The sequence below is a fragment of the Mobula birostris genome, chromosome 9 (assembly GCF_030028105.1).
Source record: "Mobula birostris isolate sMobBir1 chromosome 9, sMobBir1.hap1, whole genome shotgun sequence".
In the NCBI taxonomy this organism is placed as follows: Eukaryota; Metazoa; Chordata; class Chondrichthyes; order Myliobatiformes; family Myliobatidae; genus Mobula; species Mobula birostris.
The window spans coordinates 40,645,022-40,658,660 of record NC_092378.1 but is presented as its reverse complement, the minus strand read 5'-3'; the positions used below and the strand labels follow the sequence as shown (position 1 = coordinate 40,658,660).

At 39.7% G+C, this 13,639-nt stretch overlaps 1 protein-coding gene across 1 annotated transcript in view; it reads right to left on the bottom strand.

The window, feature by feature from the left end:
• LOC140202709 (ADP-ribosylation factor-like protein 8B-A) overlaps positions 1-13,271 on the bottom strand; it is a 105,509-nt gene extending 92,238 nt beyond the window's left edge. Inside the window, exon 1 of the mRNA XM_072267895.1 lies at positions 13,041-13,271. Within this exon, the coding sequence (XP_072123996.1) occupies positions 13,041-13,169 (129 nt within the window). The 5' untranslated portion in view covers positions 13,170-13,271. The remainder of the gene's footprint in view (positions 1-13,040) is intronic.
• Between the last annotated feature and the right edge of the window lie 368 nt (positions 13,272-13,639).

Genomic DNA, 13,639 nt, shown 5'->3' with positions numbered 1-13,639 from the left:
TATTTCCTTCTATCCCCTCAGATCTTAATGGTGCCACATGTCTATGCTGCAGGAAAAATTAAAGCAGCCTCATCAGAAATCCAGAAATTCAGAAATGGTTCCATACACTTTTCCACAGATGCTGCCTGACCTGCTGAGTTCCTCCAGTGTTTTGTGTATGTTGCTTGGATTTCCAGCATCTGCACATTCTCTCATCCTGGTTCAATGATACCCGCTCTTTGTTGTCACTTCAGCTTCTACCCAGCCAAACTATAATCTGCAAGTCATACGCGGAAGAAGCAGGCTGCACTAATCTCCTTCAGATGAACTTTGACTTTCATACTTTGACTGCTTCTTTATTCAACAGGGAAGTACTTTGGAGTGCAAGTACAGCTCATTTAAACAAAATTTATACACGATTTAAAACACTCCTAACCTCCTCATCTATGATAGTTGGTTATGGCCTGACAAATTGCATCCCTCACTTGGTCAACTAGAGAGAGCTTTGCTTCATAACTCTCCCTTCTCATTCTGTCCTCACACTGATTAACTTGATTCTTTCTTCAGTCTAGGTACAAAGGAAAGCAAGTAACATCCTGAGCATCATTAGATCTTTGCATCAATGGTGCTTAAATTCCTATTCACACGTCACCGAAACTATAGCACCTGTGTCAACTTACATCAACAATTATCTAATTTTGATCTGCCTTCCACAACCTCCCATCTCATGGTTAACCAACCCACCACAGCTTGTCTTTATCTCAAAACACATAGCTTCTACCAACACTACCTTTACTTCAACATATACCAATATCAGAGAAGTATAGTAATATTAGAAAGGTATACTCTCTTGGTACGAACATTGATTGCCATCCATCCAGATCAGCAGCTCCACCCAGCTCAAATGTACAAAGCTCTTTACTTCTTAAAGGCTTTGTACTGCTTGATTGCTTGAGTTTACCATGGTCTTGTTTTTCTTTCAAGTGAACTGTTGGCAGATGTCCACTGAATATACAATTACAGCAGACTCTGTGACAACATCCGTCAACTCAAATGTTATGTCCTGCTGTTCTTTCCTCTTCCTGAAGATGCCGAAGAGCCTGGCCCCAAGGTGTCAATACCTCTGAACCTTTACTCAATGATGGTACAAACCCTGTACTTTATTGAGCACTCTATACATTGCCTGAGCAAGATCAAGTGCTTGCTTGGAGTTCATTTTTCTTCTCAATAAGCTGCCTCTTCTAATTATGCATAAACTATGAGATCATACTATATCCACTCCAGATGCGTACCCGCATTCAACAATTTTCACAAATCAGCAGCAGAAGTTGATTATTACTTTCAAATGGAAGGTAAGTCTAGCTGTTATTCTAAAAAAAATAGAAATGCAGGTGAACCATCATGTATGCTATTCAACTAGTTTCACCAACTCTTCAAATTTAGTGAAATACAAGCAGGTTATCTGCAGCAAAATGGATGACTTCTACCACCTGGACTGCTGCCTGCAGCAAGAAGGGTTCTATATTTTTCATGTCATCAAACGACAGAACCCAGAAGAATCTAGTGTTCACAACAGGAATTCTGCAGATGCTGGAAATTCAAGCAACACACATCAAAGTTGCTGGTGAACGCAGCAGGCCAGGCAGCATCTCTAGGAAGAAGTGCAGTCGACGTTTCAGGCCGAGAGCCTTCGTCAGGACGAAGGGTCTGTCCTGACGAAGGGTCTCGGCCTGAAACGTCGACTGCACCTCTTCCTAGAGATGCTGCCTGGCCTGCTGCGTTCAGAATCTAGTGTTCATCTGGATTGTATGAAGCCTTAACACTTGATACAAGCACAAAAGATCGAATCAGTGAAATCCAATGGGTTATCAGTAAGCTATGCTTCTCCATAGCTTCATAGAATGGACACACAAACCTCACAGAAGGCAAGTCACACGTATTTCATAACCATCCTTGTTTGTCTTCTTCACCTTCCTTGAGAATTATCCTAATAACAACATTCTCTTCCTTGAAATATGGTATGAAGAATCCACTATATTCAATCATGTGCCAAACAAAGTGCTGCAAAAGATTCAGCTCCTTCCATTTCATGTCTTTCTACCCCACCATCCAGGGAGCTAAGCAATTCACCCACACATTATCTAATGTAGTGTATTACATTCAATGCTTGCAATACGGTCTCCCCTATAGTGTAAAAACCTAACACGTTATGTGACCACTTTGCAAAGCACCTCTATTTAGTCTGCAAGATTGAATTTCCAGTCGGCAGTCACATTAACTTTCCATCCCACTCCCACACCATTCCAATGATGCCCAAGAAACAGCACTGACAACATCAACCATCCCTCTGCCTCCAACGTGGATGTCACCTGACTCACTGAACTCCTCCAGCAGTTTGTTTTTAACTCAGACGAGTGTATTACTTGTCAGTTGAAGTTGGCGGAAAAACATATCTTGAGAAACTCACTTCCAGCCTGACCCATGCCGCATCATTGGCTCTCTCTATATTTCAATACTGTCCGTAGTCAATATCATCCAGAATTATAGAACATTCTTTACATATACACATGATATCACTTGATATTTTAATCTGCTAAGGACGACAGACCTGCAATTTCAAGTAAAGTCAATGTTCCAGATCCTTGATGTGCTACCACCCCAAAACTCAAATACAAGATTCAATTTCACCGGTTTTTTAAAAAAATCATGCTTTTCCTCCATCTCACCTATGCTAAAATTCACCAAGGCTGAATTCCTTAAATAATAATCCCTTTTCTATTCAGGCAATCACTGACAGCTTTTTGTTTCTAATACAATGGTAATGGTTTAGTGGGATTGCGCAACAAAAATCAGAACTGGTGAATTAGAGTTGTGAGCAGCAGTCTTAGTTTCTCCTTTCACATATAAAACTAATTTTGTATATGAAAAACACATTCTTATTATTCACATAATAATGTATATACATACATACACACACATAGATATACACACATATATACTTACTATAATTCATTTTTTCTATATTTATCATGTATAGCATTGTATTTCTGCCTCAAAGTTAACAAATTTCATGACATATGCCAGTGATATTAAACCTGATTCTGCTTCAAGAACCGGAACTCAGAAAGCCATTCACAGAACATCCTACATGGATAGAATATGATCAACATAATCCATCTATCTTCTATCTGTTGCATTTGCATGACTTGAGCTAATTGCTTTTCCAAATTTGTCTAAATGTTATCCCAATCCCATCTGAATCCAGGGTACATTTATACAGCAAGGTATTTCCCACAGGGGATGACAGATTTTGATATGAGTCTACACCTTACTCAAATGGGAAAGGGCACAAGAATCCTGGAGGATCTAGAAATGCAGATGATGAAATTCCAACTGTCTGTTAAATCAGTTTAGAACAGCATTCTAGTAAGAGATCATCTAGTTCTCTTAGAAATACTCCCTTATTCTCAGATTTGCAATAAATAATTTATACCATATTATTTACACAATTGTAATTCCATTAATTAAACATGGATTGAGTTAAAATGATTCAGTATAGGGCAACTGAAACAAGCCAAAATTAAAATTGTGCCAAAGTTTATTTATATCAGATGGTAGAGAAAAAAATTGAAATTATATTGCAAAGTTCAGTAAGAAATGCGGGTATAAAAAAAGACTGAAATAACAAAGTAATAAAGCAGAAGAAAATGTACAAAAGTAAAGCAGATTTTGTCTGACACGCAAGAGGCATTTGAGAGATTCACATTAATACTTCACAAGGTTAGGCTTTGATAATGCAGAAAAAAAATAAATAAGCTGTCAGAATCTGTGATGAGTCAAATTATATTTCAAGAGCTTGACATTCAGGATCTGAAAGTTGATAACATCATCAAAAAACATGAAAGGAAAGCCAGTAATAGAAAAACACAATTAAAAGAAAACTGGTTGATAGATAATTGGAGCTCTTACTAACAACATACAAGGCGCATTTTACTTTGAGTGCATTAGTAAAAAGAAATCTACAATTTGACACTTTTCCCTAACCATCTGGGTATATTGAGTGGAATTTAACACCATTTCCAATACCACGGCCATTGATGATGCAGATCTTACTGTTCAACTGGCTATAAAATGTTGACTAAAAAACAGGAGCCATTCAACTCATGACACCTTTTATGTGGTTGTAATCAGGAAAAGACCATGTAATAACCCAGACCAACTATATTTTAGTATGTTTTAAGATAAGTGGACTTGGATCAACTCCAATTTGACTACTGTGACAACAGGTCAACAGCAGATGTCATTTCATTGGCTCTTCACTCATGACATGAACAGTGAAGTTGCATTCATCAGGATGTTCTTCATTGACTACAACTCTGCATTCAACACTAACATCCCTTCAAAACTAATCGATAAGCTCCCAGACCTAGGCCTCAACAATTCCTTGTGCAACTGAATCTTCGATTTTCTCTCCCAGTCAGTCCAGACTGGCAACAACATCTACTCCACAATCACCATTAGCACAGGTGCAACACAAGGCTGTGTGCCTCATCCCCTGCTCTACTTGCTTTTTACTTATGAATGTGAGGCCAAGTACAAGTCCAATGTCATTTTCAAGTTTCATGATGCCACCACTGTTGCTGGCTGAATCAAAGGTGGTGATGAATCAGCATATAGGAGGGAGATTGAAAACCTGCTGAATGATGCCACAACAACAACTTCTCACTCAACATCAGGCAAACCAAAGAGCTGATTATTGACTACAGGAAGAAGAATCTGGAGTTCCATGAGCCAGTCCTCATGAGAGGATCAGAGGTGAAGAAGGTCAGTAACTTGAAATACCTTGATGTTATCGTTTCAGAGGTTCTGACCTGGGATCAGCACACAAGAGTTCATATGAAGGCACTCGGTAATGCCTTTACTTTCTTAACCTCTATAGATGCATAGTGGAGAGTATCCTGACTGATTACATACATCAAGGCCTGGTGTGGAAATAGCAATGCCCATGAATGGAAAAACCTACAATAAGTAGCGGATACAGCCCAGTACATCCAGGAAAAGCCCTCTCCACCATTGAGCTCATCTACAAGGACTGCTACCACAAGAAAGCGGCATCAGTCATCAAAGACCCCTACCATCGAGGCCATGCTTTCTTCTCACTACTGCCATTGGAAGTGGTGGTACAACAGCCTTAGGTCCCACACCACCAGGTTCAGGAACAGTTACTACCCTTCAACCACCAGGTTCCGGAACCAACATGGATAACTTCACTCTCAACACTGAGCTGATTTCACAACCGATGGACTCTCTTTCAATGACACAAATATTCAATGTACATTTATTATCGAAGTATGTGTGCAGTATACAACCCTGAGATTCATCTTCCCACAGACAGCCACGGAACAAAGAAAGAAAACCATGGAACCCGTTCAAAGAAAAACACCAATCCCCCAAAGCGCAAATGGCAAAAAAAAATGAGTGAAAAATAGAGAATATAAAACACCAAACCACATATCATTGACCCAGTCCAGGCAGTTCAGTTCAGTCTCATGCTGTGTTCATTAACTTCAGGCTGCAGAGCCAGCCTGCCCAGATCAAAAATCGCACAAAATAGCAACAAAAGAGGAGCAATCAGAAACCAGAAACAGATCATAATGTGAACTACAGAGTGCAATCCACAAACCACATCGATTGAATCTTGAGAGAGACAGAGAGAGAGAGACAGACACCGGTCACCCTCAGGTGGATACTGCTGAACACCCACTCGGCTTCCAGTCTTGCCTTCGATAACTTCAATCTTCCTCGACACTTTAATCACGAGAGCAGTGAGAAATGGATCATTGACTCTTGCATTCTCAATATTATTTATTAGTAGTTTCTGTTTGTATTTGCATAGTTTGTCTTCTTCTGCACAGTGGTTGTCTGTCTTTCTATATAGCTTTTGATTCTATTGTACTTTGTACCTAATGCGAATGCCTGCTAGAAGATGAGTCTCAGGGTGGTATACGGTGACATATTCATACTCTAATAATATACTTACTTGGAGGTTTTAAATCATACATCAAGGGAATTATATACAGGTCTGCTAACCTTGGCAAAATGAATGAATACACAACTAATTGTTCACACAGGAAGCAGGAAAGCAGTTTTGCACTTGTAAAGCAACCAGATCACATGTGCCAAAGTACTGCAAAATGCAAACAAATTTATATTTGGTAGCACAGACAGGAACAAACACCAAGATACTCATGTCAAACAGAGTCATGGGTTGCTAAGAAAATAGACTGAGCATCTGGTTGAAATCTCATCTGAGAACAATACTGCCATCAATACAACTCTCACACATCACACTACATATTAAAGTCACGAGTGAAACCTGAACCACAAGAGGTAAAACACAAGCAAGTACAGACCAAAATAATCCTCCAGCATGAACTGCAATGATGATCTAGCTACTTTAAGCACAAGAACACATTAATACAACAAAATAAGAGAAACAGGCCACTGGGCCCCTTGAGCCTGGCCCACATTTAATAAGATCATGACTGATCTATGCTGGGCTCAACTCACCTTCTGTGTGAGTTACCCAAAACCCTCAACTCTTCCATCTTCCAAATAGTTACCTATCTCAAACTAAAATACAAGAGGTGATTGATAAGTTTGAGGCCTAATGTAGGAGGGGTCAATCTGATAAAACCTAGCACATGTATTTTTCAACATAGTCCCCTCCTACATTTACACACTTAGTTCAGCGGTTGTGGAGCATGGATCTTGGACCTCCAGAAAGTGTCCACAGGTGGGTGATTGATAAGTTTGTGGCCTACAGTAGAAGGAGATGAGTTATACAACTCTCATTACATGCACATGCAGGTCAGCTCTTTGAGTGATTGTGCAGAAAGTTTGAAGTTAATAACTCATCTCCTTCTATCTTAGGCCATGAACTTATCATTCACCCCTCGTCTATCTAATTATCTAGTCTCCACAACTTTCAGGGGCAGAGAATTTCAGGAATTTCTTCACTCAGAAATGTTTATGTACTTGGATTTTAAATGACCAGCCCCTTCTCTTGTAGATAGGGTCTTATGACCCTATCAGTATTGGAAATTTCCAAGGCAGAGAAAAAGAAAGTTATGGACAATAGGTGCTGCTTTGTTCATATTCCAGCAACCAATTTTTGAAAAAACACTGCAGTGATGGTAGTGATTAAAAAGGGAAATCAACAAACAAAATAGAAAACTAACAGAAATAGGAAGATTGATATTTTAATACAAATAAGTTCAGTCCAATGAAACAATCTAAGAACTGAACTCTAAGGCTCCCTGGGTTACAAATGCAATTTTTATGCAAATTCTTCCACACATTTTTAAGCTAGTAATAATAACAATAAAATGTTTCATGGTATTCATTAATGACAGGATGCTGCATGTATTGTATTAGTTTAATTAAGGAGAACGTTGGATGATTATTAAATGAAATGTTTTGCAAGTGCATGTAGAGTGATACTATGCAGGCTACTATAAAAACAGATGTTTCTGATTTACAAGGAAATCACTAATAGACATTTCTAGGTAATGGAACACATAGATAACCCAGGGTCTGCTTGTAATTTGGTTTGAGTAAACACAATGATATTTTTGGGTTAAAATTCAAAATCAATATCACCTGTTAAAAAGGGAAAATTTGATGATGGTGAGTAAATGAATAAAGAAGAAAAACCAACAAGCACTTGACATTATCAATAAAAATTGCTTTGGACAAATTGTTTAGTTTGCAAGAGAATTAGAATCATGATTTTCTCATTATGTTAATCCAGAAATGTTATACTGTGAAGGTGATTCATAATTCAATGGCATCTTTTGTAAGAATCTCTCTCACATGCAAGGAGTATCCAAGACATCTTCAAGGAGTGGTGCCTTAGGAAGGTGGTGTCCATCATTACGGATCCCCACGACCCAGGACATGCCCCTTTCTTACTATTACCATCAGCGAGGAGGTACAGAAGTCTGAAAGCATGCACTCAGTGATTCAGGAACAGCTCCTTCCCCTCTGCCATCCGATTTCTAAATGGACATTGAACCCATGAACACTCCTTCACTACTTTTCTTAATTTGTTTGATATATATATCATCATCAGGTACCATGCCCAGTTTGAGCTTTGACTGCCATGGCCCACACACTCCTGTTTCGGGTCAAGTGGATCAATTCATTGATATTCATTTCCAGTTCTCTGGCTGCTGTCTCCATCATCATTTGTTTTTGTTTTCCTCTTGCTTTCTTCCCTTCAATCTTTCCCATAATTACCGTGCATTCTAACTCCTCTTTCCTAATCACATGTCCAATGAAGTTACGTTGCCTTTTCATGATCTCATACATTATTTCTCTTTTTGTATTTGCTCTGTTCATGACGTCCTTATTAGATATTCATTTCATCCATGATATTCTTTGCATCATCCTCAAAAACCACATCTCTGCTGCTACAATTCATTTACTCATGTTATTAGATATTGTCCAACATTCTGAGCCATATAACATAACTGGTTAAATGTAACATTTCAGTACTCTGAGGCAGGTTGCCATGCCTAGTTTAGTATTGGTCAGTATACTCTTCATTCTCGTAAAGGTGTCTTTTGCCATCCCTATTCTTCTTTTGATGTCCAAGTCGCACCTGCCATCTGATGTCACCCAGCTTCCTAAGTAGCAAAAGTTCTATACTTGTTTTATGTCTTCTCCATTTATTCTCAGTCTGCAGATAGGATGCTCCTTCTTTTTGGATATCACCATACATTCTGTCTTTTTGCAATTGATAGATAGATCCATTTTTGTGTGTGTGTAAATATATAAATATATATTGAGAGGTGTATGTATATATATCATATTTATCAGTTATTTCATTGTACTGCTGCTGTAAAATTAACAAATTTCTTGACATATGCCAGTGATATTAAACCTGATTCAGATTCTCATTCTGATATGACCCAGAAAAAAAAGTGAACCATTTATCAAATTCAAACAAGGAATTTAAAAATAAAAGTGAGACACTAAATAGTTACCTTCTATTAGCATTACTGCCATATATGTGGGAGCAGAGAAAGGGAAAAATCTGATCTACACAAAACAAGTATCGACAAAGTAGCATTGTTGGAGAGCATCACTGGCTATGATGGTGACCAACTACATTTGCCAATCAACTGTGCAAAAGCAGTTTTTTTGTTACTTCCCTACCTTCCTTCTTTTGACTTTTGCTCGTTGTCACAAGTGGGCAGCTTACATAGTGCTAACCTCAGGAAAGGTATCCGGGAGCAAAGGGTTAATACCGTCAGTCAAACTGGCCTGACCAATCGAATGACTTGAACTGTGTGATTGGTGAATCTGGAAAACCATCAAGTCATTCTTACAATACACGTGAAAAGTTAAGTTTCAGAAGAGCTTTTCCAAACTTCCTTGGTTGTGTGCGTGTGTGTGTGTGTGTGTGTGTATGTGTGTGTGTGTGTGTGTACGCGCGTGTGTGTGTGTGGAGGCATCACACAGAAACAGAACTAAACACCCTCAGAAGATTCTAGATTTCACTCCAGCTGCATGAAAACAATGAGGAATGGAATCAGGTGAGGACAATCTTGGTCAGCTAATGCCAGAACTAAGGCATTGGAGGAGACAGCCAATTTGAGATGTACCAGAATCTACAGATCATTACAGACACAGCCAATTCAGAATGAAAAGGTCCAGACAGCCAATTTCTTTTTTTCTTCTTCTGCCACTCTGTTGAGCAAAATTCTCAAGAAGATGCAAAACTAAAATTATTGTTAGATTAATATGGAATTATAATTATTCCCACAAAAAAAACCCTGAAAACATTGGAGAAGTCACAAGGACAAAGCACAGGATGATTAACATCAAGGATTTTATTTTTCTTTGTCAGAATTGATGAAAAATTTATACCTCATTTAGATTTGGCAATAACAATTTAAAATCTAATCTGGTTTGCATAAAATATGTTGGCAAAGCTCTAATACAGAAATGCAATAAAAATGCATTCTAAAATATTAAATCTATGTCAGCAAACCTGACTGTTACTGCAGACATACATTCTAGAGCTAACTGCACCTCTAGCGGGGCAGTTGTAGTACATTACATAAGTCTTATCTACAACACTGCTCACAAAAATCAGAGCAAATCGAGGCTGGATTAGTGGCATCTTATCAGTACACTGACAATCGCCCAAGTAATGAAGATGTAATGAACAGTGCCACCAAGCAGCACACGTTCACCAATAATCAATAATATGCTCAAAAAGTATTTCTATGAGTTTTATCAGGTCCATCATTAAGGATATCCAGCACCCAGGGCATGCCCTTTTCTCACTGTTACCATCAGGTAGGAGGTACAGAAGCCTGAAGGCACACACTCAGCGATTCAGGAACAACTTCTTCCCCTCTGCCATCCGATTCCTAAATGGACATTGAACTCTTGGACACTACATCACTTTTTTTTAATATACAGTATTTTTGTTTTGCACTTTTTTAAATCTATTCAATATATGTAATTGATTTACTTGTTTATTTATCATTATTATTTTTATTTTATTTATTATTATTTATTTTTTCTGCTAGATTATGTATTGCAGTGAACTACTGCTGCTGCTAAGTTAACAAATTCCACGTCACATGCCGCTGATAATAAACCTGATTCTGATTCTCCAGAACACTTCACAGGATTGTTCCAACTGCGAATCAAATGGATGAATTCCAGAAGTAATATCAGCGTGAGCCCCTGACAATAAACCAGCACTTGACCAGCCACTGCGTCAAGTAATCTTGGTAAAATTGGGGGGAATGAGTATCAAGGAAAAATCGCTCCAACAGCTGGAGTCACGCCTCACACAAAGATACTTCTGGTTATCAGTAGTCTATCTTCCCATCCTGAGGAGATGGTTCAAGCAGATCCTCAGGGCAGTATCCAAGGCCCAACCATCTGCAGCTGTTTCATCAGTGACATGCCCTTCACAACATCATAGGTGTGGATAATCACCAATAAATCTGGAATTCATATCTCATCAGCAAATGAAGCAGCCCATGCCCGCATGCACCAAGACCTGAAAGGGTGATGGAGGTGTTTTTCTTACAAAAGTTAAAATGAGTATTTGGATAACCAGGCTATAGAGGGCTACAGATCAAGTGCTGGTAGGTGGGGTTAGTATAGATAGTTACATGATGGTCAGCATGGACATAGGGGCCTATTTCTGTGCTGTATGACTCTATGACTTGGATAACATTCAGGCACAGGCTGATAATTATCACGCTACATTTTCACCATAACATGCCAAACAATTAACATCACCAGCTAGAGGCTGTCTAAGCACTGGTCCTTGCTATTCAATGCCATTACTATTGCCTTATTGTTAAGGAGAGCCACTCTCATCACACTTTAGGAAATCAAACTCGTGGTGCCACCAATAACTAGAAACTCAATTGGATCAGAAAAATAAATACAATCACAACAAGAGCAGGTCAGAGACTGGCTATCCTGATTCATCCCCTGACATCAACAAGATACAAGACAGGAGTGTGATGGAATATTCTCCACCTACCTGGATGACTTCAGCTCTAGTAACACTCAAGCAGCTTGACATGATCCTGGAGAAATTGGTCACTAGATTTGTACCCTATCCACTACCTTGAATAATTATTCCGTCACAACCATAGCAATCATAAAATACGCTTACCCCATCTCGATTACTATAACAGCTCCTCTTAAACCTGTCCTAGCAAGAAGGTCAAGGGCAGCTGGTGCATGCAAACATCACCACCTGCTAATTCTCCTCCAAATCAAACACCATCCTGACTTAGTAAGTACTTTGCTGCTCTTTTATTGCTACCGAGTCCAAAACCTGGATCTCCCAACAGCAATGCAGGGGTGCCATCATGAGAAGAACAACAACAGTGGAATGTGACAAGTCACTAACCAATGTAGCAGCAACTAGAGACAGCCAAAAATCGCAAGCCATGTCAACAGTACTAACATTCTAAAAATAAACTTTTTAAAAATTGATTCAGTACATTTTCAAAACTTTATATATTACTTTATTCAATTATACTGTAAACTTAGCACTAGAGGGTGGAAGAAGGGAAGGGGGCAATTTTTTTCCCAGAACAGCATGTTTCTTGAATGGTAATGAATGCCATCTTACAGTAGAGCAAAAGCAATTTTGCAGCAAGATAAACTTTTACTGTATCAGTGAAAAGGGGATTTCTATTTCTCACATCCAGCTTAATTATGAGAATTTAAGAATCATTTCAGCTTGCTGGAAAACAGAAAGGTATTTCACCACTAAAGGAAATTAAAAGACAAACCAACATATGACAATTAAATTTAAATGAATGTAGAATCAAGTCAAAGGGCACGAAAGGAAGGATGGATACAAATATCAATTCCCAGTGCATGGTTTGAGCTGTAGAACTTGTAGGCCAAAATCAGTTACTGGTGATTTATACATAATGTGACTGAATAGGGGTTGTAATTTCCCGGGGATGGGCTTTGGTAACACAAGGAGACCTGGTGCAGCCATACTGCACATGGCAGGTGCGTGTACAAAAAAAAAATCACACACACAAGCATCTATAATGTTTTTCGCAGTGATGAAGTTAGTTTAAAAAAACGATTTTTTTAAGGGAATAAAAAGCCAAGCTAGAAACTGCACAGGAAATGATGATAACCCTGCCTTTGCAGGAGAGGTTCGCATGGCAGAGACGTGATTCAGTAGAGCTGGGCTCCTCCCAAACACTCAGCAGGTACCCAACCCTTCAGACCCCGGTGGCAGCGCCAGACCCCAGTGATTCCCACTCAAATTAGGGGCAACGCTGCAAAGCAAAGTGAGTAGGTCTAAATGACAGGGAGCGGGGTGGGGGGAAAGAAATCAAAAGGCCAAAGAGAAGTGGCTGTGCCCTGAAATCCGGGTGGGTGAGGAAGGGTTGAGGGGGGAGGGGGCGCTGCTCGCTTTCTAGCTGTCGGGGCGATGAATAATAAATAAAGGCATGGGTTAATTACAAGATGCTGACTGACTATACCGCTATCACGTTGACAAACGTCGTCTTGCCCGAGTACTGCAGGCCAACCAGCGTCAGCTCCATCTCCTCCTTCCAGAACAGAGACTTGAACCAGTCCAGCAGCTTATTGATCAACACCAACATGCTCATCCCCGTGTGTGTCTGCGCGCTCCGCTCCTGCTAACGCCGCTGCTCTTGCTCCCCGTGCTCTGCTGACTCTCGGGCTGCGCTCGAACTCCCCTTCTGCTCCGCAACCACCGATCATATGACAGTCAAGCGAGAGCGCAGCGTCGCATCAGCTGCCCAACAACGCCGTGGGCGGGGATACTGTACCCAAGTATCAGCTGCATTGGTCAACTCCCAGAGCCGGCAATAAGGAGATGACTAATAAATGCATGATTTAATGCAGCATTAAACCCCACAGTGGAAGAAAACAGATGCAAAGGACAGTAAATACACCTTGGCAAACATACAAAGAATTACTGTACACAATCTCACCCATGCCTTAACATTATTGTGGACTCAAGTTTTACTCCGGAGATCTGATTCAGGGCCAGAGCGGTGCTGAAGGGGGTGCTGCATTGTCATAGGCACCATGGTTTGGATAAGACATTTAACCG